Source organism: Coregonus lavaretus (assembly GCF_964263955.1).
Source record: "Coregonus lavaretus genome assembly, chromosome: 4".
Taxonomy (NCBI): domain Eukaryota; kingdom Metazoa; phylum Chordata; class Actinopteri; order Salmoniformes; family Salmonidae; genus Coregonus; species Coregonus lavaretus.
In genome coordinates this window covers 63,791,242-63,815,956 of record NC_139991.1, presented here as the reverse complement: position 1 = coordinate 63,815,956, position 24,715 = coordinate 63,791,242, and the positions used below count along the sequence as shown (strand labels likewise).

Here is a 24,715-nt window from a genome sequence, read left to right as displayed (position 1 = left end):
AAAGTTGCTTCAACCAAGTATTGAGTAAAGGGTCTGAATACTTATGTAATTTTTAATAATAATAATATGCCATTTAGCAGACGCTTTTATCCAAAGCGACTTACAGTCATGCGTGCATACATTTTTTTGTGTGTGTATGTTTTTGCTTTGTCATTATGGGGTATTGTGGGGGGGGGGGGGGGGACAATTTAATCAATTTTAGAATAAGGCTGTAACGTAAAATTTGGAAAAAGTAAAGTGGTCTGAATACTTTCCGAAGGCACTGTATTTATGGCCCATCTTTGTTGAGCAATATCAAGGTATGTTTTTAATATTGTTGAAGATACATTTTAAATATTAAACACCATATGATTACCTTTGTTGTTTTCCACAAATACATGCACAAACGCACTCATATTGACCATAAAAATCTTGAATTTAGTGTTAATGATTCACATACAGTATGTATTATAATTGAATTAGATAAGACATGCACCACTATTGATGAAATTCACTCTTTATTACACGGTTGCACTTTAAAGATACAGTCAAAGTTTATTTCTTCTGACGGGGAAAAGGGAGAAAAGTTCAATTTTTGCTAAATATTTATGAAAACTGGCGATGCACTGCATGTTCAGTAAAATTATTTTTTCCTCCTTTTTTCATAAACAAAAATAAATAATTTTCCACATAACAAAATTCAAGAAAACTACTAGAACATAAAACAAAAAACAACCAAATGGCAAGTCAAGAAATACGAAGAGCCTTCATGATTTTGTGTGTGCTGTTGACAGTTTGTTAGAGGGAAATCAACCATTGATATGGGCAATGTGCCTGATTGTAAAGAGGAAAATCTCTTCATGATAGGCCGCAAAAATTCGAAAAGTATTTGTATATTTTCATCAGACAGAACAAATATACAAAAAACACATGTAAAAACAGCATTTGTGACTGAGGTTAGTTGCTTTTGCTATTTTAAACAACTACTGACAGAACCCTTAAAGAGAACAAACAGAAATATAGGTCTACCTTATGCCAAGGGATAAACTGGCTTGTTATGAGAATATGATATGATACTTTTTTGTTTACATGCGTTTGTGCCATTAAAACAGGGGAAGACTATATTAGAATGTAATGAAAAGATTTTGGCCGATGGACAAATTAGAAGGAGGACAAGGGAACACACACACACACACACAGGAATATTAGTTGAATACAGTCTGATGTATTTGCATGACAAAAATAAGTCCCTTCAGCCACTCATCCATGGAGCTACAAAACACTTCTACCTCAATGCTCCCTGTCAAATGATGTCTTCAATTGTTAATTTTTGACCCAATATTTTATTGTACTGACTACTCATATACTATATTTGGGTGGTTAGGCCTATATCTTTGGCCTGATAACTTTGAGAGGTCTTCGATTGGGTTTTGATATGTTGTATCTTGAAAAAAATGTCAGTGAGACATTGGTGAAACAAAAATAACCATCTCAGTTCCTGTCAGAAACAACCAGACACACAGCTGTGCATTAGGTGGTCCTACCATTCATGCACTCCGCTTGTTGTTTCAGGGCGGTGGCTGATATTGCTTTTAAGGGTTTCAATGATAAGAATGTAAAAAAAAAAAAATCTAAGAGCACAAATGAAAAAAAGGAAGGTTTTAGTCTGAAATTCTCAATGACATTGCGTTATAGTATTTAAATAGATGTATAAAATGTACAAACATAAAAAGAGGCTTTGTGTATTAACAACAAACAAACAATCCGTTGGAACCTACAAACGAACAAATGTACTTGAATCTACATGATATCCACTAGGAAGGAGGGTACACTCAATAGGCTAACTAAGATGTAAAGATCTAACATAAAAAAAGGTTATGTGATGCTGCTATGTGACCTCACAAACAAGGAAAAGGCCTGCACTTACAAAGTGGGAAAGCCCTGCTTCTTCTCTGGGCTCGTCCTCTCATCTGACTCGCTGACATCGGTCTCATCTACACACTCCTCCTCTCCTCGTCTTCCTATCTGCTCTTCTCCTCTCTCCTCTGTCTTCCTGCTCTGCCTTTCTCTCTCACTCTCTCCTGCTGGCAAGTCTCTCCTCCTTTCCTCCTTTCCCTCGCTCACCTTCACCTCCCTGCTTCTGACCTGTACATGGTTGGTCTTGTTCGTGGACAGTTCGACAAACATTGTCTGGTCCTTGGCCACGTGTACCACGCTGCTCTCCGACAGCCCCGGGGTCAGGGTTGGGGATTGACCCCAGCGGCTGCCTGACCCGGACCCATGACCCTGAAGGAAGTACCCCCCTGATGGTCCCATCTCCGTAGGTCTCCTGGTCAGGCTGGGGAACGGGGAGCTGAAGACAGCAGCCGACGTAGATGTGGTCTCTGAGGATGAGGGGCGGTGGAAAGGAACCAGTGGTGATCTGATGCTGCTCCCAGTCCGTACAGCAGCAGGACGGGTGGAGACAGGTGTATCCGGTGCAGGTGCAGGTGCAATACTCCTCCTATGGGGATAGATACTGGCTGGTACTCCACACTGATACGCTGGAGTGGTGGCTGTCTTCTCACCGAAACTAGGTGAGCTGTACTGGAATGGGTTCCGGTTATGGATCTTCTCTTTTGTCTCAGTGGTGGGGATCGCTTGGCTCTTACGCCACGGCTCCGAGTCAGTCCTGGGCAAGGGGTAGCTGGTGCTGGGTAATGACCTGTAGCTGTGATCCCTTGCCATCTCAGAGTTGGCACTTTGGTGGGTATCAACGCTTCCTGAATCTGAACTAGATCTCCTCCTCTTCTCTGCTCTGACAGCCCCAGACACAGCACCATCAACAGGCTCCAGAGCTGGAGGATACGAGCTGGGGGTGAGGGCTGAGAGGAGGCATGACCCCCTGGCTGTTTCTAGGGTGGGGTTGGGGTTGGGGTTTCCTGGCACTGGCTGGACAGGGGGTGTGTTTGGAAAGATTCTGCTGTCCGGAACTCCTCTCTGCTCACGACTGCTCTGACGAGGCAGGTCAGAGAATTGAGTAACGTCTATCCTTGGATTTTCAGCCAGCTGATTTTCCGATTTAGTTTTGCCCTTGCCGTTCCCGATCTCCTCTCTATCATCTGTTTTCACTGTGGTAGTAGAAACCTTGGCCTTTTCCGCCAGGAACTTTCTGATCTCCTGTTCGATACTGTCGTCGCTGTCCACTGAACTGCTATCTTCCTTGATCTGAACCACGACTGGGTTATTCTCTCTTGACAAGACTTCTACATCCCTGTTCCCTTGAGATCGGTCCATCTCATCTGCCTGGTTGAGTGGCTCTTTCTTCTCATTGCTCTGTGGATACTGTGACGCATTCTTACTAAATGTGCCTTTTTTTCTGTTGTTGTTCTGACTCTGGGCGGTAGTAGTAGTGACTTTAAAGCTAGTTTTCAAAAGGCTGGTGGTCTTGGGCTCATGCTTTTTTAAGTGTGATGTTTTTCTACACAAAAGCTCCTCATCCTCAAGGCCCTTCCTTGACTTCAACTTTATATCTCTAGTCTTCTTTTTCAACTTCTTCTTAGTCTTGAGCAAGTCTTTTATTGCATTGTCCAGGTCTTCGTCACTGTCCAGTGAGCTACTCTTGTCGCCACCCTGTTCCCTCCTCCTCTCTGAGTCCCTCACTGATTTCAGTGGGGCTTTTTTCAGGGAGGAAATGGATGACCTTGACCCTTGGTCATGCTTGGTGAAATGCTTTGGGACGGCCTCTTCTTTCATTTTGAGATCAGTCTCTCCTTCTTCCTTGGAACCCCTCCTGCTGCCACCTTCTGCTTTGCGCTTTCTTTTCTGCGTCACAGACAGCCTCAGTGTTTTCTTCTGGGCCGGACTCAGTTTGGCGTTTTTCTCTGGTTCTGTTGTTTTGTTGGTTCCATCCGGACTTGTAGTACCAACTGCTGAGCCGGGCCCAGGCGGCAGTTTGTGCATTTGGGCTTTCTTCTCAAGAAACTTCCGGATTTCCTGTTCGATCCCATCCTCACTGTCAATGGAGCTCTCATCATCACTTTTATTATCATCATCATCATCAGGGCAGTTTGTAGAGATGAGAAGAGAAGTAGTGGTGGTGGACTCCATGGAGCTGCTGTTGATATTGATAAGGCCTGCTGCTGCTACGTTAGGGTTAAAGGCCTCTGGCATTTTAATGACAGCTTTAGAAATGTCCAGAATGGCCTCAGCACACATCAGCTCAGCTGTGGTGGTGGTGATGGTGTTCACCTTCAGGATGGCTGGGCCTGGGGTGGTGGTGATGGTGTTCACCTTCAGGGTGGCTGGGCCTGGGGTGGTGGTGATGGTGTTCACCTTCAGGGTGGCTGGGCCTGGGGTGGTGGTGATGGTGTTCACCTTCAAGGTGGCTGGGCCTGGGGTGGTGTGCTGCTCTTGCTCCCACTCTCGCAGGGGCTCCACTTTAGTCGACAGGAGGAGGCCGTTCCCTTTGGGGCTGCTAGCTGCTAATCTCTTCTTGATAAGAGAGAGTGAGGAACCAGGAGTTTGAGAGGGTGGAGATGATTTTAAATCTCTAGTCTCAGGTTTCTTATTTTTAGACCGTTTGCGTTTTTTCATGGCCGCTGCCTGAGTGCTTGTGCTCTCTGGACAGTGCAGGGGAGCCGCTACTTTACTCACTTGCTTTTGTTTGGGTTGAGATAGAGAGAGCTTGGGTACACTCTTCTCTTTCTGCTTCTCCAGCTGGTAGTGGCAGATAGCCTCCTCTATTCCGTCGTCACTGCTGCTGGAGTCTGACTCCTCTTTGAGGAGGAGAAGGGGTTTGGAGGACTGTCTGCCTACATGTCTCTCTTTCTTCTTCTCCTGCTGGTAGCGTTGAATAGCCTCCTCGATGCCATCATCACTACTGCTGCTGCTGTCACTGTCAGACAAGTGTTCCTCCACATTCACTGTTTTCAGTACAGGACACTTCCGTTTGTCAGAGAGAGGGTTGGAATTGTAGGGGCCTCTCTTTTGTTCCAAAGAAGACTGTTTTTTTACCACCACTGTGTTGCTTGTTGTGTCCAGTTTCTTAAAGGGATTCTCTTTGCAGGTGGGTATCTTACTTTTTACACGTTTTTTCACGGGTGGTGGTGTGTTGTGTGTCTCTGTTTTGAGACTTCTCGGAACCTGGTTGCTGGCAGTTAAAACCTTATTGCTGTCGGAATGTTGTTTAGTAGGTTCCGGAAAGGTTGGAGGAGCCTCCCTCCGGGGCATCTTGGGTGGCTGTAAAATATTAGTGGCTGGCTCTGGCTCAGCCTTGCGTTTGTGGTCATCCTTTTCCTTCAGGTACTCCTGTATGGCCTCCTCGATGCCTCTATCTACAGAGTCATCGCCGTCAGAACTCTCCGAATCAACATTATAGGAAACTTCTGGCAGTGCCAGCAAGTTATCAGTGTGAGTGAGAGGAAGAGGGCCTCTGAATTTGGGCTTTGGTCCCATAACCACAGGAGGCCCCCTCCGGGCCTTGAAGCCTTGGCCCTGGGAGCCCCGGGCTCCAGCCTCCTGTACTGGTTGTCCTGATAGCACTTGGTTCCCCTTTGTCTCGTCGCCCATGTTGAGTGAGGACTGGGTGCTCCTTAGGCTCTCTATGATCATCTGGACCTTCTCTGAGATGGGTGTTCCGGTGGTGGACAAGTCACTGTCAGACTCATTGAAGCACAGGGGCAGACCGCTAAAGCCTCTGGGCAGACCGCCGCACGATGACCTCCATTCTGTGTGCAATGCCGCGACTGGAGGCAAGTTCATCAAGTACATTCTAGTGTGGTGCTGGGGTGGGGGTCTGGAGCATGGGAACACAGCTGCCTCAGACCACACTCACATCTTTACATCTGAAACAAAGAGGGAAACAATAAGAGAGAGAGTCAAAATACAGCTTTTGTATTCATATCATACTAACATACAGTATTTTTTATTATTATTGTTCAGATTTTAACTGTAGGCTACAGGCACAAAGGATGAGGGGGCACAAAGTATGTGAGGGGGTGGTCCGGAGGGGAGCTCGCCCCCCCCCCTGTCCGTAAATTGAAGAATTTTGCATTATTCAAACACCTGAAACAGCCCCTGTGCCCCCTATGGGCATGACACCTCTGCTACCCATCATATTGGTCTTGTATTTCTGATTATGGACCTAGAAAGGAATAGAAAACCTTTGAAAAGTACATCACTGCTGAAATGGTCCTTTATTGAGTATCATGATTATTACAATGCTTTAAATTTATTTATTTAACCTTTATTTATACAGGGAATCCCAATTGAGTCAGGGTATAGGTACAGGGTATAGCTACAGCAATGCAGTAAGGGCATTGGCCGAAATTGGCAAAAATACCAAATCTGCCAGAATATAAATGTCTTATCACTCAACCAATTAGGTTATTCTACAGATAGACTACGTCATGCGCGAATGCACTGCATCAAACTAGCAGGTGTAAGGGGCGGTCATGTGTAGCGCGATACTCAAACCCGACATTCTGTATCTCTCCACTTTGTCAACCAAGGAGAGTGATAAACAACGTTGCCGACATCCCAGGCTGCAGTAGCCCGCTGAGAAAGAAGGGAGGGCTGCAAGCCCGGAGAAGACCAAGCCTAGGCTACTGTTTAATGAAATAACATACCACAAAAACTCAGATATTGTGTGGTCACGAATACAACGTGGATAGATGAGTCAATGTAACTTACTGTATAGCCAGTGTAGGAAGGTATAGTCACTATAGACGACAATTCATGTCCAAATGTGATAGCCGTCATCATACATAATAGCCGAGAACGACTTTTAACACTGAATCCAAAAATATTGTTACCATCCATACAAACTGTAAACGTTTAACGTTACCTGTGGTAACAACAGTAACATCCTCTGCAGATGGCTATACCTGATAAATAGGAACGTTTGCTTTCCAACAAAATCGTTCACGTATGTTGAGGGCATTGTCTCCGAACCTCAATGCCCTGGTTGTCGCAACGCCACCCCCGGCAGGCCCGTATCCCTCTAGCGGCTCGGGCTGCACTGATGCCCGGTGCGTATCAGTAGGAGACACCGCAGAGCAACCATGTTCCTCCGCTACCTGGCTACTGCTCCTTCAAACCCTCGCTTTATGTTGTCATCTTCTCAAAAGACACCGGTAATTCGACAATATTTTTCTCACTAATAACGATATTAATAGAAAGGTATAAAACAGGCGGGATAGGGGATCTCACTGAACATATTCCGTGTATTGAGAAATAAGATACTGGCGGGCCTCCACCGTAGAACAGGCATTTGTCTGCGAAGAAAACCTTTGTATTGTGCACCTCAACAACCTCTAAATATTAATTCACACGGAAGTGTAGGCACAAGACATATCAGCACATCAACTTAGTTCAATTTACCTGGTTATAGTTGGATCGCTCGTAGGGCCTACACGTTCATTTAATTTCCCTTGTAATTCTTTAGATTTCAGTATCCACACACAGAACTTACACGCGCAAACAGTGCACGGTCTCGAGCACGCCTTCCTCTCCACCTCCGCTTGCCAGGAAACCCGATATTAAATTGCATTGAATTCTATGTCAGGCAGAAATTAGCGTTTGAATCAGGAAAGTTCTCTCACGACCTCTACATGCCAGAATGTTGAATAAATTATATTTTGACGTACTTTACCAGTTGTCGGTGCTACACCTTGGCCAACTTCTTTAAAGGAACAGTAAAATAACATATAGCCTAGCTCTCAAAGTTCACAACAACTGACTGTCAGTAAGGACCATGTTAGCTTTACGTAACAGCTCCTCCTGATGTTAACCTAGAACCTATTAACCTACAAACCATTTTATATGATTAAGATATTATTGATATGGACAGCCAGGCATATTAGAGATTAGGCCTAATTAAATTAAAGTAGCCTATGATGTTAGAAATAATATCCATTACACAAATGTCATTACATATTACGAAATATTGTGGCCTAATGACATTTTGCAATAATTAGACCTTCTTAAATGTGAAAAGCACATCACAAAACCTCGAGTTACAAGTAAATAATCTTAATAGTATGATAAGTTGATGGCACTTTCATTCCAACAAATATGTTTAATACAAAGCTGCAGGTCGAGACATTATACAGTTATACAAATATACATATTGTGCAGCTCAAATTATTAATAGTAGCCTTATAGAAGATAATGGGAAATCCTTGAGGTTTATAAGTTCACTTAAAAACTGACATACAAATGAATTGTCTACTATGTTCCATGCATTTACTGTAGGTTGATGAAAGTGACAGTAGCAAATGAATACTATACAGACAGTAAGCTATACTACATATTCTCTATCTGTAGTTGTTTCAAATACCACAAGATGGTGCTGTATGCAAAAACAAAACATATCTTATTTTCTTCTCTCTCATCTGCTCCCCTCCTAACCTCTCTCCCTCTTCATCTCTCTTCTCTTGCCCTCTTTCCCCACTCATCACCCTCACCCCATCTTCTCACCTTGCTCTTTCCCTCAGGTGCAGTTACACCTCAGGTTCAAAATACTGATACTTATTGTCTCAACTTGGATTGGTGTAGGCATGGGCAAGAGGAAGCTTCCCATTCCAGTCATTTCTTTTCAAATCCATGAAGGGAAGTGAACAAGTGCAAACTTCAGGAGAAAATAGATATTATGGGGATAGAAGGAGTTATGGGGACACAACCCTCTCTCCCTCTATCCCCTTCCTCCCTCCCTCCCTCCTTCCCTTCATCTTTATTATGATTCACTCTAACATGCTTCTATCACAGTGATTCTCAGTGGAGTTAGTTAATTTCTCTCTTTCTCTCTAATGAATCACTGTCTGTGTCCCAAATGGCACCCTATTCCCTACAAAATGCACTACTTAGCCCTCTGATCAAGTAGTGCACTTTGTAGGGAATAGGGTGCCATTTGAGACACAGTCACTATTTCACACACAGGCTTAAAATATCTTAAAGCTACAGTCTGGGATATGGGAATCTGTTTAATGGTCTTTTAAATTCTTCAATAATATAAAAAACATGCCTCATGAGTCATGACTCGTGAGCTTAGCACAGCCCTTGGATCTAGAGCACTGTCTATGAATTTGAGAGGGTTTACAAATAACTTTCTAAAATACCAAAATTCAGCATTTTGACATGTCCCTTCGTCAACCTTGTGTCACTTCTAGAAAGATTTAAACTAATTTAATCCCAAAATGTCTCAAAGTTTCACCATCATTGTAAAGCCCTAGTTATTTTCTTGCTTTGACAAAGTCATTTCTGAAAATTACTATTTATTAGTAGTTCATTTACGTCTGTCCCTCATTTTAAGGTCAACCCTGTTATGTGAACTGATCTCTCATTTAATATGGTGAAACTATTCCTTTTAAAATATTTTTTTTTCAAAAGAAACATTAACAAACATATAAACGCAACATGCAACAATTTCAAAGATTTGACTGAGTTATAGTTCATATAAGAAAATCAGTCAATTGAAATAAATAAATTAGGCCCTTATCACGAATTCAGCCGAGGCTGCCCCTCCTCCTTGCTCGGGCAGGTTTCGGCGTTCGTCGTCACCGGCTTACTAGCCACTACCGCTCCATTTATCATCACTCCATTTGTCTTGTCTTGTCTTGTCTTGTCAATCACACACACCTGGTACTCATTCCCTCATTAGTCTGTGTATAAGTGTTCCCTTTGCCCCCTTGTCCTTTGTGAGTGATTGTTCGTTGTGAGAGTGAGTAGCTCGGTTGAGCTACTCCTTACTTGTATGCAGCCAAGGTTGATTTTCCATTGTGCTAGTTTCGTTCTGTCGCCATATGCGCTATTGTACACTGAATAAACTCTTGATTTCGGTGTTTTACCTCCTGCGCCTGACTCCGTCATTCACACCTCATCACAGAATCACTCACCCGCTATGGAGTCAGCGGGAGAAGAGCACACACCTGGAATCGTGGCAAGGGTCCAGGAGCATTCCACGATGCTGGCCAGCTTGGGGGAAGCGATGGATCGGGTTCTTCAGGTCGTCGAACGCCTGGAGAGAAGAAGAACCGATCTGTCGAGACCAGCTGGTCAACCGGATCCAGCCACCTACATCACAGCACCCAGACGGATCCAGATATCCCGACCTTGGGCGTTCGATGGGATGCCGGCTCTATGTCAGGGATTCCTTCTCCAACTGGAGCTGTACTGCTCCAGTGTTAGGCCGGTGCCATCAGATCGAGAGCAGGTTTCCGTCCTCATTTCCTGCCTCTCGGGGAAAGCCCTGGAGTGGGCCAACACGGTTTGGAGAGAAGGAGGAGCCGCATTGGAGGACTACAGGGAGTTTGCCCGCCTATTTCGGGTGGTTTTTGATCACCTGGCCGAGGGTCGAGAGCGGGTGAGCAGCTGGTCCACTTGAGGCAGAGGACGAGGACAGTACAGGAGTTCGCGCTGGAGTTCCGGATCCTGGCAGCAGGGTCCGGGTGGAACGAGCGGGCCCTGATCAACCAGTTCCGGTGCCATCTACGGGAGGACGTCCGACGGGAGCTAGCCTGCCGTGACACCAGTTTGTCTTTTACCGAACTGGTGGACATGGCCATTCGTCTGGATAACCTGCTGGCAACCAGAGGACGTCCTGGAGGAGGTCTGCCTGTTCCCGCCCTGACCGACACGGATCCAGAGCTCATGGAGCTGGGTGGTACCGCGTACCGAGAGAGCGGAGGATGACAGCGCCAGTGCCACTCGGATGGCACAAAGGGACATTCCACCACACGTTGTCGTCAGCGCTCTTTTGGGTCAGGAGGCGGCCGGCAGGGCACTCTCGCATCACCCCAGGTATAACTTTATGGACAAAACTTTTGCACGCCGCCAGGGCATTTCATTAGTTCCCCTATCCATTCCACGCCCCATCAGAGCACTTGATAGTCGACCATTAGGGTCCGGGTTGATAAAGGAAGTCACGGTACCAGTCACCATGATCACACAGGAGACGCATTGTGAGCAGGTCACTTTTTCCATCATTGAGTCTCCTGCTTTCCCTGTGGTGTTAGGTATTCCATGGCTAGCACTCCACAACCCCACTTTCTCATGGCCGCAGAGGGTTCTCACGGGGTGGTCGCGAGAGTGTCAGGGTAGGTGTATGGGTGTTTCCGTTGGTGCAACCACGGTGGAAAGTCCAGACGGTGCCTCCACCATGCACATGCCCCCCGAATACCATGATCTGGCACAAGTCTTCTCAAAAAATAAAGCGACTAAATTACCACCTCATCGGGCGGGGGATTGCGCAATAAACCTTTGGGTAGATGCTGTACCTCCCAGGAGTCATCTGTATCCCTTGTCGCAGGCGGAGACGGAGGCTAAAGAGACATACGTCACCGAGTCCCTGTGCCAGGGGTACATACATCCCTCCACTTCACCCCTCTCCTCAAGTTTATTTTTTGTGAAGAAGAAAGACGGCGGTCTGCGCCCGTGCATTGACTATCGACCACTGAACAAGGAGACGATTAGATTTAGTTATCCTCTCCCCCTCATTCCGTCAGTGGTTGAGTCATTGCATGGAGCGCGCTTCTTCACTAAATTAGATCTCAGGAGTGCGTACAACCTGGTGCGTATCCGAGAGGGAGATGAGTGGAAGAAGGCATTCAGCACAACCACGGGGCATTATGAATACCTGGTGATGCCCTATGGTTTGATGAATGCTCCCTCAGTCTTCTAGTCCTTTGTGAATGAGGTGTTTCGGGACATGCTTGGTCGCAGTGTAGTGGTCTACATCGACGACATCTTGGTGTATTCCGCTACGCACGCCGAGCATGTGTCCCTGGTTCGCAAAGTACTGGCCCGACTGTTGGAAAATGACCTTTTATGCTAAGGCAGAAAAGTGTGCGTTTTTCCAGCAGTCCGTCTCCTTCCTCGGATACCGCATTTCTACCACAGGTGTGGAGATGGAGGGCGACCACATTGCAAACGTGCGTAATTGGCCGACTCCAACCACGGTAAAGGAGGTGCAGCGCTTCCTTGGCTTCGCCAACTATTATCTGAGGTTTATCCGGGGCTTTGGCAAGGTCGCAGCTCCCATTACATCTCTGTTGAAGGGTGGGCCGTCCCAGCTCCGCTGGTCTGCTGAGGCTGACAGGGCCTTCAGTAACCTGAGGGAACTGTTCACCTCAGCCCCGGTACTGGCCCACCCCGATCCATCACTACCGTTCGTAGTGTAGGTGGATGCGTCCAAGGTTGGGATGGGAGCAGTCCTGTCTCAACGCTCGGGCATGCCACCCAAGCTCCGCCCCTGTGCGTTCTTCTCAAAGAAGCTCAGCTCGGCGGAGCAGAACTACGGCGTTGGTGATCGGGAGCTGATGGCTGTTGTCCGAGCTCTGACAGTGTGGAGACATTGGCTCGAGGGGGCGAAACACCCATTCCTCGTCTGGACGGACCACCGTAACCTGGAGTACATCCGGGCAGCGAGGAGGCTGAACCCTTGCCATGCCAGGTGGGCCCTATTCTTCACCCGGTTTGATTTCACACTGTCATACATTCCGGGTACGAAGAACGTGAAGGCAGACGCACTGTCCCGGCTGTATGATACAGAGGAGAGGCCCAGAGACAATACCCCCATACTGCCAGACTCCTGCATTGTGGTGCCGGTAGTATGGGCGATGGACGCGAATATAGCGCAGGCATTACGCACAGATCCATCTCCACCGCAGTGTCCAGCTGGGCTGCAGTACGTGCCTGCGCTTATCCGTGATCGTCTGATCTACTGTGTACACACGTCACACTCCTCTGGTCACCCAGGTATCGGTCGTACAGTGCGCTGCCTGACCGAAAAGTACTGGTGGCCTACCTTGGCTAAGGACGTGAGGGTGTATGTTTCCTCCTGCTCAGTGTGCCCCCAGAGTAAGGCACCTAGGCACCTCCCAGCGGGTAAGTTAAAACCTTTACCAGTTCCACAACGACCATGGTCTCATTTGAGTGTTGATTTTTTAACTGATCTGCCACTTTCTCAAGGGAACACCACCATCCTGGTCGTTGTGGACCGCTTTTCGAAGGCCTGCCGCCTCCTTCCTCTGCCCGGTCTCCCCACGGCTCTGCAAACTGCGGAGGCCCTGTTTACACACGTCTTCCGGCACTACAGGGTACCAGAGGATATAGTGTCTGACCGAGGTCCCCAGTTCACATCAAAAGTCTGGAAGGCGTTCATGGAACGTCTGGGAGTCTCGGTCAGCCTGACCTCCTGGTTCCACCCTGAGAGTAATGGGCAGGTGGAACGGGTTAATCAGGATGTGGTTAGGTTCCTGAGGTCCTATTGGCAGGACCGGCCGGGGGAGTGGTCTGCCCCTCCGCCTGCCCTGCCGGAAGCTGAGCCCGCGGTTTGTAGGGCCGTTCAAAGTCCTGAGGAGAATCAACGAGGTCACATATAGGTTATTACTCCCCCCTGATTACCGTATTAACCCCTTGTTTCATGTGTCTCTCCTCAGGCCGGTGGTGGCTGGTCCACTCCAGAAGTCTGAGGTACGGGAGGTCCCTCCACCTCCTTTGTACATCGAGGGGGTGCCGGCGTACTCTGTCCGGTCCATCCTGGATTCGAGGCGCCGGTGGGGGTCCTTCAGTACCTCATGGAGTGGGAAAGGTACGGTCCAGAAGAACGGTGCTGGGTCCTGGTGAGGGATATCCTCGATACCTCTCTGCTGATTGACTTCCATCGTCGCCATCCGACTCGCCCTGCTCCGCGTCCTCCTGGCCGTCCCCGAGGCCGATGTCGGCGCGCTGCTGGAGCTGCGCGTTAAGGGGGGGAGGGTACTGTCATGAATTCAGCCGAGGCTGCCCCTTCTCCTTGCTCGGGCAGGTTTCAGCGTTCGTCGTCACCGGCTTACTAGCCACTACCGCTCCATTTATCATCACTCCATTTTTCTTGTCTTGTCTTGTCAATCACACACACCTGGTACTCATTCCCTCATTAGTCTGTGTATAAGTGTTCCCTTTGCCCCCCTGTCCTTTGTGAGTGATTGTTCGTTGTGAGAGTGAGTAGCTCGGTTGATTTTCCCTTGTGCTAGTTTCATTCTGTCGCTATATGCGCTACAATATTGTACACTGAATAAACTCTTGATTTCGGTGTTTTACCTCCTGCGCCTGACTCCATCATTCACACCTCATCACAGCCCTAATCTATGGACTTCACATGACTGGAAATACAGATATACATCTGTTGGTCACAGATACCTTAAAAAAAGGTAGGGGCGTGGATCAGAAAACCAGTCAGTATCTGGTGTGACCACTATTTGCCTCATATAGCGCAAAATATCTCCTTTGCGTAGAGTTAATCAGGCTGTTGATTGTGGCATGTGGAATGTTGTCCCACTCCTCTTCAATGGCTGTGTGAAGTTGCTGGATATTGGCTGGAACTGGAGAGCATCCCAAACATGCTCAATGGGTAATATGTCTGGTGAGTATGCAGGCCATGAACTGGGACATTTTCAGCTTGTGTACAGAACCTTGTGTACAGATCCAGGAATTGTGAACAGATCAATGCCGTGCATTATCATGCTAAAACACGAGGTGATGGCGGTGGATGAATGGCACAACAATGGGCCTCAGGATCTCCTCACGGTATCTCTGTGCATTCAAATTGCCATCAATAAAATGCAATTGTGTTCATTATCGGTAGCTTATGCCTGCCCATACCGTAACCCCACCGCCACCATGGGGCACTCTGTTTACAATGTTGACTTCAGCAAACACAATGCCATACACGCTGTCTGCCATCTGCCCAGTACAGTTGAAACCGGGATTCATCCATGAAGAGCACACTTTTCCATGCTGCCAGTGGCCATCGAAGGTGAGCATTTGCCCACTGAAATCAGTTACGTCACCGAACTGCAGTCAGGTCAAGACCCTGTGAGGATGACAAGCATGCAGATGAGCCTCCCTGAGACAGTTTCTGACAGTTTGCACAGAAATTATTAGGTTGTGCAAACCCACAGTTTCCGGGAGGAAGGTCTCAGACGATCCCGCAGGTGACGAAGTCAGATGTGGAGGTCCTGGGCTGGCGTGGTTACACGTGGTCTGCAGTTGTGAGGCCGGTTGGACAGCTCTGGTGGACATTCCTGCAGTCAGCATGCCAATTGCACGCTACCTCAAAACTTGAGACATCTGTGGCATTGTGTTCTGTGACAAAACTGCACATTTTAGAGTGGCTTTTATTGTCCCCAGCAAAAGGTGTACCTGTGTAATGATTATACTGTTTAATCAGCTTCTTGATATGCCACACCTGTCAGGTGGATGGCAAAGGATAAATGCTCACTAACAGGATGTAAACAAATTTGTGCACGAAATTTGAGAGAAATATGCTTTTTGTGCGTATGAAAAATGTCTGGGATCTTTTATCTAATCTCATGAAACATGGGACCGTTTATATTTTTGTTCAGTGTAATAGTCAAATCCTAGAGCAGAAGCAGGTGAGCTGGTTTTACTATTTTGGGCCAGTTTCTGGTGTTTTGTGGTGGAAAACTGAGCGTGTCAAGCATACATCTTCTACCTCCAAGCCATAAGACTGCTGAACAATTAATCAAATGGCCACCCGGACTATTTACGTTGACACCCCCACACCCCCTTTGTTTTTACACTGCTGCTACTCGCTGTTTATTATCTATACATAGTCACATTACCCCTACCTACAGTTGAAGTCGGAAGTTTACATACACTTAGGTTGGAGTCATTAAAACTTGTTTTTCAACTACTCCACAATTTCTTGTTAACAAACTATAGTTTTGGCAAGTTGGTTAGGACATCTACTTTGTGCATGACACAAGTCATTTTTCCAATAATTGTTTACAGACAGATTATTTCACTTATAATTCACTGTATCACAGTTCCAGTGGGTCAGAAGTTTACATACACTAAGTTGACTGTGCCTTTAAACAGCTTGGAAAATTCCAGAAAATGATGTCATGGCTTTAGAAGCTTCTGATAGGCTAATTGACATCATTTGAGTCAATTGGAGGTGTACCTGTGGATGTATTTCAAGGGCTACCTTCAAACTCAGTGCCTCTTTGCTTGATATCATGGGAAAATCAAAAGAAATCAGCCAAGTCTGGTTCATCCTTGGGAGCAATTTCCAAACGCCTGAAGGTACCACGATCATCTGTACAAACAATAGTACGCAAGTATAAACACCATCGGACCACGCAGCCGCAGCTGCAAATTGTCACACCCTGGCTATGGGACTCTAGTTGTTGAGCCAGGGTGTGTTTGTTCTATGTGGTGTATTTCTATGTTGGGGGTTCTAGTTCGTCTATTTCTATGTTTTGCCTGAGTGACTCCCAATCAGAGGCAACGAGTGTCAGCTGTTGGCTGGTTGTCTCTGATTGGGAGCCATATTTAAACTGTCCGTTTTTCCCTTTGTGTTTGTGGGTTTTTGTTCCGTGTTCGGTCATTGTCACCGTGGACTTCACGAGTCGTTTCTTATTTTGTATTTGTGTTTACACTTTAACAAATTAAAGTATGTTCGTTCATCACGCTGCGCATTGGTCTCTCCCTGACGATCGTGACAGAAAAACCCACCATACCAGGACCAAGCAGCGTGTCCAGGAGCAGGCAGCCTGGACATGGGAGGAGATATTGGACGGGAAAGGGTCCTGGACCTGGGAGGAGATCCTGGCCGGGATGGACCGCCGGCCATGGAGTGAGACAGTTGAGAGGCGACGGAGAGAGGAGCAACGGCGTAAGCAGTGTCAGCGTCGGACGGTCGAGAGGCAACCCCAAAAAATTTTTAGGGGGGGGCACATGGCAGGGGCGACTGGGCAGCAGGAGGCTGCCACAGGGCGATTAGGTGAGGAGGCCACCAGGTTAAGGGGGCTACTGGTGCAGAGGGAGCAGGAGTTAGTGTTGCAGAGGATGGAGCTGTTGGAGGCGATAAGGGAAAGGGTGAGAAATGAGGCACGGCGAGAGGAACTCGGTAGGCAGCTGAGGGAGCGGAGGGTTATGATGAAACCCAGTCCCGCTCCTCATACCAAGCAAGTGGTGTGCGTCACCAGTCCGGTCCGGCCCGTTCCTGCTTCCCGCACTAAGTGTACGGTGCACGTCGCCAGCCCAGCCCGGCCTGTCCCTGCTCCACGCACCAAGCCTACGGTGTGCGTCGCCAGCCCAGTCCGGCCTGTCCCTGCTCCACGCACCAAGCCTACGGTGTGCGTCGCCAGCCCAGCCCGGCCTGTCCCTGCTCCACGCACCAAGCCTACGGTGTGCGTCGCCAGCCCAGCCCGGCCTGTCCCTGCTCCACGCACCAAGCCTACGGTGTGCGTCGCCAGCCCAGCCCGGCCTGTCCCGGCTCCACGCACCAAGCCTACGGTGTGCGTCGCCAGCCCAGTCCGGCCTGTCCCTGCTCCACGCACCAAGACTACGGTGTGCGTCGCCAGCCCAGCCCGGCCTGTCCCTGCTCCATGCACCAAGCCTACGGTGTGCGTCGCCAGCCCAGCCCGGCCTGTCCCTGCTCCACGCACCAAGCCTACGGTGTGCGTCGCCAGCCCGGCCCGGCCTGTCCCTGCTCCACGCACCAAGCCTACGGTGTGCGTCGCCAGCCCGGTCCGGCCTGTCCCTGCTCCACGCACCAAGCCTACGGTGTACGTCGCCAGCCCGGTCCGGCCTGTCCCTGCTCCACGCACCAAGCCTACGGTGTGCGTCGCCAGCCCGGTCCGGCCAGTCCCTGCTCCACGCACCAATCCTACGGTGTGCGTCGACAGCCCAGCCCGGCCTGTCCCTGCTCCACGCACCAAGCCTACGGTGTGCGTCGACAGCCCAGCCCGGCCTGTCCCTGCTCCACGCACCAAGCCTACGGTGTGCGTCGCCAGCCCGGTCCGGCCTGTCCCTGCTCCACGCACCAAGCCTACGGTGTGCGTCGCCAGCCCAGTCCGGCCTGTCCCTGCTCCACGCACCAAGTCTACGGTGCGCGTCGCCAGCCCGGCCCGGCCTGTTCCTGCCACTCGCACCAAGTATACGGTGCGCGTCGCCAGCCCGGCCCGGCCTGTTCCTGCCACTCGCACCAAGCCTACGGTGCGCGTCGCCAGCCCGGCCCGGCCTGTTCCTGCCACTCGCACCAAGCCAGGGGTGCGAGTCGCCAGCCCGGCCCGGCCTGTTCCTTCCACTCGCACCAAGCCAGGGGTGCGAGTCGTCAGCCTGGTCCAGCCCGTCGCTGCTCCACGCACCAAGCCAGGGGTGCGAGTCGTCAGTCCGGTGAGGCCCGTTCCGGCTCCACGCACCAAGCCAGGGGTGCGCATCGTCAGCCCGGTCCGGCCCGTTGCTGCTCCACGCACCAAGCCAGGGGTGCGAGTCGTCAGTCCGGTGAGGCCCGTTCCGGCTCCACGCACCAAGCCAGGGGTGCGTATCGTCAGCCCGGTCCGGCCCGTTGCTGCTCCACGCACCAAGCCAGGGGTGCGCATCGTCAGCCAGGTCCGGTCCTTTCCTGCCTCACGCACCAAACCAGGGGTGCGCGTCGTCTGTCCGGCACAACCCGTGCCTGGGTCACCGGTGCCTAACCAGGTACCGGTCAACGGCTCCACTACTGAGTTGAAGCTAACCGCTCCTGCTACGTCCAGTCCAGCTCCAGCCAGCGGGACCGGACCAGGGGCGCTATGGGGGGTTTGTTGGAGGGTGGTGGGCAAGCCCGGAGACAGAACCGCCGCCGAGGAGGTATGCCCACCCAGCCCTCCCCTGTTTTGCTCTTTTTGAGGCGCCTTTAGGGGGGGGGTACTGTCACACCCTGGCTATGGGACTCTAGTTGTTGAGCCAGGGTGTGTTTGTTCTATGTGGTGTATTTCTATGTTGGGGGTTCTAGTTCGTCTATTTCTATGTTTTGCCTGAGTGACTCCCAATCAGAGGCAACGAGTGTCAGCTGTTGGCTGGTTGTCTCTGATTGGGAGCCATATTTAAACTGTCCGTTTTTCCCTTTGTGTTTGTGGGTTTTTGTTCCCTGTTCGGTCATTGTCACCGTGGACTTCACGAGTCGTTTCTTGTTTTGTATTTGTGTTTACACTTTAACTAATTAAAGTATGTTCGTTCATCACGCTGCGCATTGGTCTCTCCCTGACGATCGTGACACAAATCAATCCCAGAACAACAGCAAAGGACCTTGTGAAGACGCTGGAGGAAACAGGTACAAAAGTATCTATATCCACAGTAAAACGAGTCCTATGTTGATATAACCTGAAAGGCCGCTCAGCAAGGAAGAAGCCACTGCTCCAAAACCGCCATAAAAAAGCCAGACTACGGTTTGCAATTGCACATGGGGACAAAGATCGTACTGTTTGGAGAAATGTCCTCTGGTTTGATGAAACAAAAATAGAACTGTTTGGCCATAATGACCATCGTTATGTTTGGAGGAAAAAGGCGGTAGCTTGCAAGCCCAAGAACACCATCTCAACCGTGAAGCACGGGGGTGGCAGCATCATGCTGTGGGTGTACTTTGCTGCAGGAGGGACTGGTGCACTTCACAAAATAGATGGCATCATGATGAAGGAAATGTATGTGGATATATTGAAGCAACATCTCAAGACATCAGTTAGGAAGTTAAAGCTTTGTCCCAAATGGGTCTTCCAAATGGACAATGACCCCAAGCATACTTCCAAGTTGTGGCAAAATGGCTTAAGGACAACAAAGTCAAGGTATTGGAGTGGCCATCACAAAGCCCTGACCTCAATCCTATAGAACATTTGTGGGCAGAACTGAAAAAGCGTGTGCTAGCAAGGAGGCCTACAAACCTGACTCAGTTACACCAGCTCTGTCAGGAGGAATGGGCCAAAATTCACCCAACTTATTGTGGGAAGCTTGTGGAAGGCTACCCGAAACGTTTGACCTAAGTTAAACAATTTGTAGGCAATGCTACCAAATACTAATTGAGTGTATGTAAACTTCTGACCCACTGGGAATGTGATGAATGAAATAAAAGCTGAAATAAATCATTCTCACTACTATTATTAATTTCACATTCTTAAAATAAAGTGGTGATCCTAACTGACCTAATACAGGGAACATTTACTAGGATTAAATGTCAGGAATTGTGAAAAACTGAGTTTAAATGTATTTGGCTAAGGTGTATGTAAACTTCCGACTTCAACTGTACATGTACGAATTACCTTGACTAACCTGTACCCCCGCACATTGACTCTGTACCGGTACCCCCTGTTATTGTTATTTTACAGTGGGGGAAAAAAGTATTTAGTCAGCCACCAATTGTGCAAGTTCTCCCACTTAAAAAGATGAGAGAGGCCTGTAATTTTCATCATAGGTACACATCAACTATGACAGACAAATTGAGAGAAAAAAATTCCAGAAAATCACATTGTAGGATTTTTAATGAATTTATTTGCAAATTATGGTGGAAAATAAGTATTTGGTCACCTACAAACAAGCAAGATTTCTGGCTCTCACAGACCTGTAACTTCTTCTTTAAGAGGCTCCTCTGTCCTCCACTCGTTACCTGTATTAATGGCACCTGTTTGAACTTGTTATCAGTATAAAAGACACCTGTCCACAACCTCAAACAGTCACACTCCAAACTCCACTATGGCCAAGACCAAAGAGCTGTCAAAGGACACCAGAAACAAAATTGTAGACCTGCACCAGGCTGGGAAGACTGAATCTGCAATAGGTAAGCAGCTTGGTTTGAAGAAATCAACTGTGGGAGCAATTATTAGGAAATGGAAGACATACAAGACCACTGATAATCTCCCTCGATCTGGGGCTCCACGCAAGATCTCACCCCGTGGGGTCAAAATGATCACAAGAACGGTGAGCAAAAAACCCAGAACCACACGTGGGGACCTAGTGAATGACCTGCAGAGAGCTGCGACCAAAGCAATAAAGCCTACCATCAGTAACACACTACGCCGCCAGGGACTCAAATCCTGCAGTGCCAGACGTGTCCCCCTGCTTAAGCCAGTACATGTCCAGGCCTGTCTGAAGTTTGATAGAGTGCATTTGGATGATCCAGAAGAGGATTGGGAGAATGTCATATGGTCAGATGAAACCAAAATAGAACTTTTTGGTAAAAACTCAACTCGTCGTGTTTGGAGGACAAAGAATGCTGAGTTGCATCCAAAGAACACCATACCTACTGTGAAGCATGGGGGTGGAAACATCATGCTTTGGGGCTGTTTTTCTGCAAAGGGACCAGGACGACTGATCCGTGTAAAGGAAAGAATGAATGGGGCCATGTATCGTGAGATTTTGAGTGAAAACCTCCTTCCATCAGCAAGGGCATTGAAGATGAAACGTGGCTGGGTCTTTCAGCATGACAATGATCCCAAACACACCGCCCGGGCAACGAAGGAGTGGCTTCGTAAGAAGCATTTCAAGGTCCTGGAGTGGCCTAGCCAATCTCCAGATCTCAACCCCATAGAAAATCTTTGGAGGGAGTTGAAAGTCTGTGTTGCCCAGCGACAGCCCCAAAACATCACTGCTCTAGAGGAGATCTGCATGGAGGAATGGGCCAAAATACCAGCAACAGTGTGTGAAAACCTTGTGAAGACTTACAGAAAACGTTTGACCTGTGTCATTGCCAACAAAGGGTATATAACAAAGTATTGAGAAACTTTTGTTATTGACCAAATACTTATTTTCCACCATAATTTGCAAATAAATTCATTAAAAATCCTACAATGTGATTTTCTGGAAAAGAAATTCTCATTTTTTCTGTCATAGTTGACGTGTACCTATGATGAAAATTACAGGCCTCTCTCATATTTTTAAGTGGGAGAACTTGCACAATTGGTGGCTGACTAAATACTTTTTTCCCCCACTGTATTGTGTCACTTTTTATTTGATTTTTTAAACTCTATTTCTTGAACAGCATTGTTGGTTAATGGCTTGTAGGCATTTCACGGTAAGGTCTACACCTGTTGTATTCGGCGCATGTGACATACATTTGTATTTGTATTTTATTTTATTTGATAACATGTGAACCCTGTTACCCATAGATAGAAAGGCTGGAAATGTTTAAACTTTTTTTTTTTTGGTGTGAAGCTTGCATTCAATTGCCGCTCCCTGTTGCACACAACAAGCTTCCATTCCCCCTGTCAAAAGGGGATTTATGGCTGATTTAAGAACAAATCATTAACTCTGTTACGGTCAACCCTGTTACTTTATTTTTATTTAACCTCTTGAGATGGGAAAATGTGTTTTGTATTAAGTTGACAGAATGTAAAAATTAGGTGAAATCAACAACAACAAAATTACCATGTTACATTTCTCAAAAGGCACTGAATTGGTTGAACGACACCCCTATATAGTGCACTATACTTTTGACCGGGGCCCATAGTGAATAGGGTGACATTTGGGAAGAAGAGCCTTTCACTAGGGAGTTCTTAACGGGATCAGTTTTCAGTCTTTAGGCCCAGTCAGAAGGATGTTTCGAATTCTGTCGAGTGGTTCTCTTGCGTTGCACTGTCAGCACCTGCAGTCATTATAAACTTCTCAATGTCTCTCACTACACCAACCCCCCCCCCCCCCACTGTATTTTTTCCCCAACTATGTGTGTGAACACCATCCCCATACACTGAGGTTCAGGAGAATGATCCTTAATGTTAGAATCCCCATTTGTTATTGAGGGCTGCATCAATACAATGTGAGGTAGGCCGCCACGTTGGATGTAGCAGTGAGGAGGCAGAGAAGGATATAAAAATAAAATTACTGTTTTTAGCAAAAGTGGAGAATAAATAGGCACCAAAAGTAGGATACTTACAATATTTACAAATTAATAAAAAGGACAAAGAGCAACATAAGTCAAAGCACTGACCTAACCTTAATAAATGATTTGACCCATAATGCATTTCACCATGGGATATTCCATTAGACACGAATGAGCAATTATTATTTTAACTAGGCAAGTCAGTTAAGAACAAATTCTTATTTACAATGACGGCCTACGATTAACATCATAAAGAGCATGAACGACACATATTCAGGCAATAAACATATTACCGATAGAACACACTTCCATCAAGGTGCTAAACAATGCCTTAAAAAGCGACTGCCCCTAAAAACCAACTCATCCCTTTTAAAAAGGCCTATGTGGTATCGATACGAGTCAGAAACATTTATTCTAGTGTCAATATTGACTACAAAGTAGGATCATTTTGCTCATAAAGTCAGTCTCATCTAAAACGGAGTTTGGAACCTCAGTGCGTCACAACAAGTAAATTAAGGTTGGGTTTGGATTACAAATAAGAAAACAAATCATGCCTCTTTTTGCCAAGCTCCATATGTAAATCGGCCCTCCGCCCACTTTGCTTCACTTTATTGAATGGATTCTGTTGTTTCATCGCCCCCAACACGTTCAAAGGATCATTACGTTTTGTAGACTTTACCCTTTGGCAAAGTTTTTAAAAATTGCATTGTTTAGAAGGAGTGCAAGGGTGAGGGCAGATTGAGTTATTGCAGACGCGCACTTCACAGAGTACGCGTTTCCTAACGGAAATATGCAAATACATGCTAGAACGTGCCAACAGGATCTTGCTAGCTCATGCTTGGCTCTGCCCAACTCCTTGCTGGTTCTGCCCACTATGATTAATTTGCTCCAATTGGAAACGAAAGGCTGCGGTCTACCTTGGGTTAGTTATACAAATCTTTGGTATAACTTTAGTCAGCTAACTAAGATTGAGGGAAACTCCGTATTTTAGCTAGCTAACATGAGCATTTCTAGCTATTTTTGACAAACTTTGCTTGTAACAGTAATGGCAACATTGCCATCTCTCCAAGGTAAATTTGACTACATCATAATATGGCAAAGTTGTTTCCTACTAATTATTTGCTTAATATTGGATGCAGCTATGGTGATACTAGCTAACTCATGTCTGACTACAACAGTGTACTAACTAGCAGAAACAAACTCAAACCAACCCAGGGCCATAGCAAAACCTGTCACAATTGGTTGAATAGTGTAACAGCGTCACCGGCCTGAATCCAATCCAATCTGGAGCCAGTCAGTTTACATCTGTAAAGCATAACATTTGATTCCAAACGGGATGATGACAATCATTGACCCTGTTTTTCTGTTAGATAAAGTGTACAGTTGGGTGCCAGACTGATCCCCTGGTTATGAATGGATGCCGGGACCTACCAGAAGGAGCAAAGGTGGGTATCATAACTTGTTTAGCGACCTCCAAAAATAATTTCATTCACAGTTCACTTGCTATTTTCACAGCTTGTCAGGCAAGACCTCAGAATAAAAGTGTGTCATGCGACACAGGCAGTAGCGACCCGTCATTCAGGGCAGAGCCCCAACTGTTTTGAGCCCTACATTTTTAGCTAAGAATATGTGTCACATATCAGTTCGCAAACAATGTAAAAAATAAATAAGATCATTGACTTATTAAAACTGCATACATTTTTGCTTTATTGAGTAAGGCAGCTCCAAAATGCAGGTGTTTCAGCCTATCTCAATGCTTTCTGTGGTGGTGGGCAGCCAGTGGAAAATATGGAGCGTAGGTGTTGGTAATGTTCTCTAGTTGCACAGTGATTGGCTCAGTGTTCTGTCACTCATGGGGACACCACGTCACCGACAAGTCTAAGGGTAGAGCAAAAAAATTCAAGCCCCTTGGGTGCTGCCATAGAGTTACATTAGAAGTGCCCATCCAAGAAGGTTCAAGGTCATTGTCCACAGATAAAAGGACGTCAAATCACATTATATCTACCGTAGCTTTGATTGGACTGATCATGTCAACATAATACTTTCAAAATCTTAGCTAGCAGTCATCATCATGAATCAAGTCGACAATCTACTGGCAAATCCTTTTTAATCCTTGTCATA

General features: G+C 47.3%; 1 protein-coding gene across 1 annotated transcript; it reads right to left on the bottom strand.

Moving 5' to 3' along the window:
- Nucleotides 1–480: 480 nt before the first annotated feature.
- LOC311127988 (uncharacterized protein) lies at nt 481–7,445 on the bottom strand. The gene is made up of 2 exons (XM_084159908.1): nt 7,342–7,445; nt 481–5,804 (listed from the first exon to the last, which is right to left on the bottom strand). Exon 2 carries the CDS (start codon nt 5,728–5,730, stop codon nt 1,903–1,905), a length of 3,828 nt encoding a protein of 1,275 aa, XP_084016034.1. The 5' UTR covers nt 5,731–5,804; nt 7,342–7,445; the 3' UTR covers nt 481–1,902.
- Between the last annotated feature and the right edge of the window lie 17,270 nt (nt 7,446–24,715).

Bases quoted from the DNA above. Each gene is read 5' to 3' on its own strand.
- LOC311127988 (XM_084159908.1), bottom strand. From the start codon at position 5,730: ATGTACTTGATGAACTTGCCTCCAGTCGCGGCATTGCACACAGAATGG.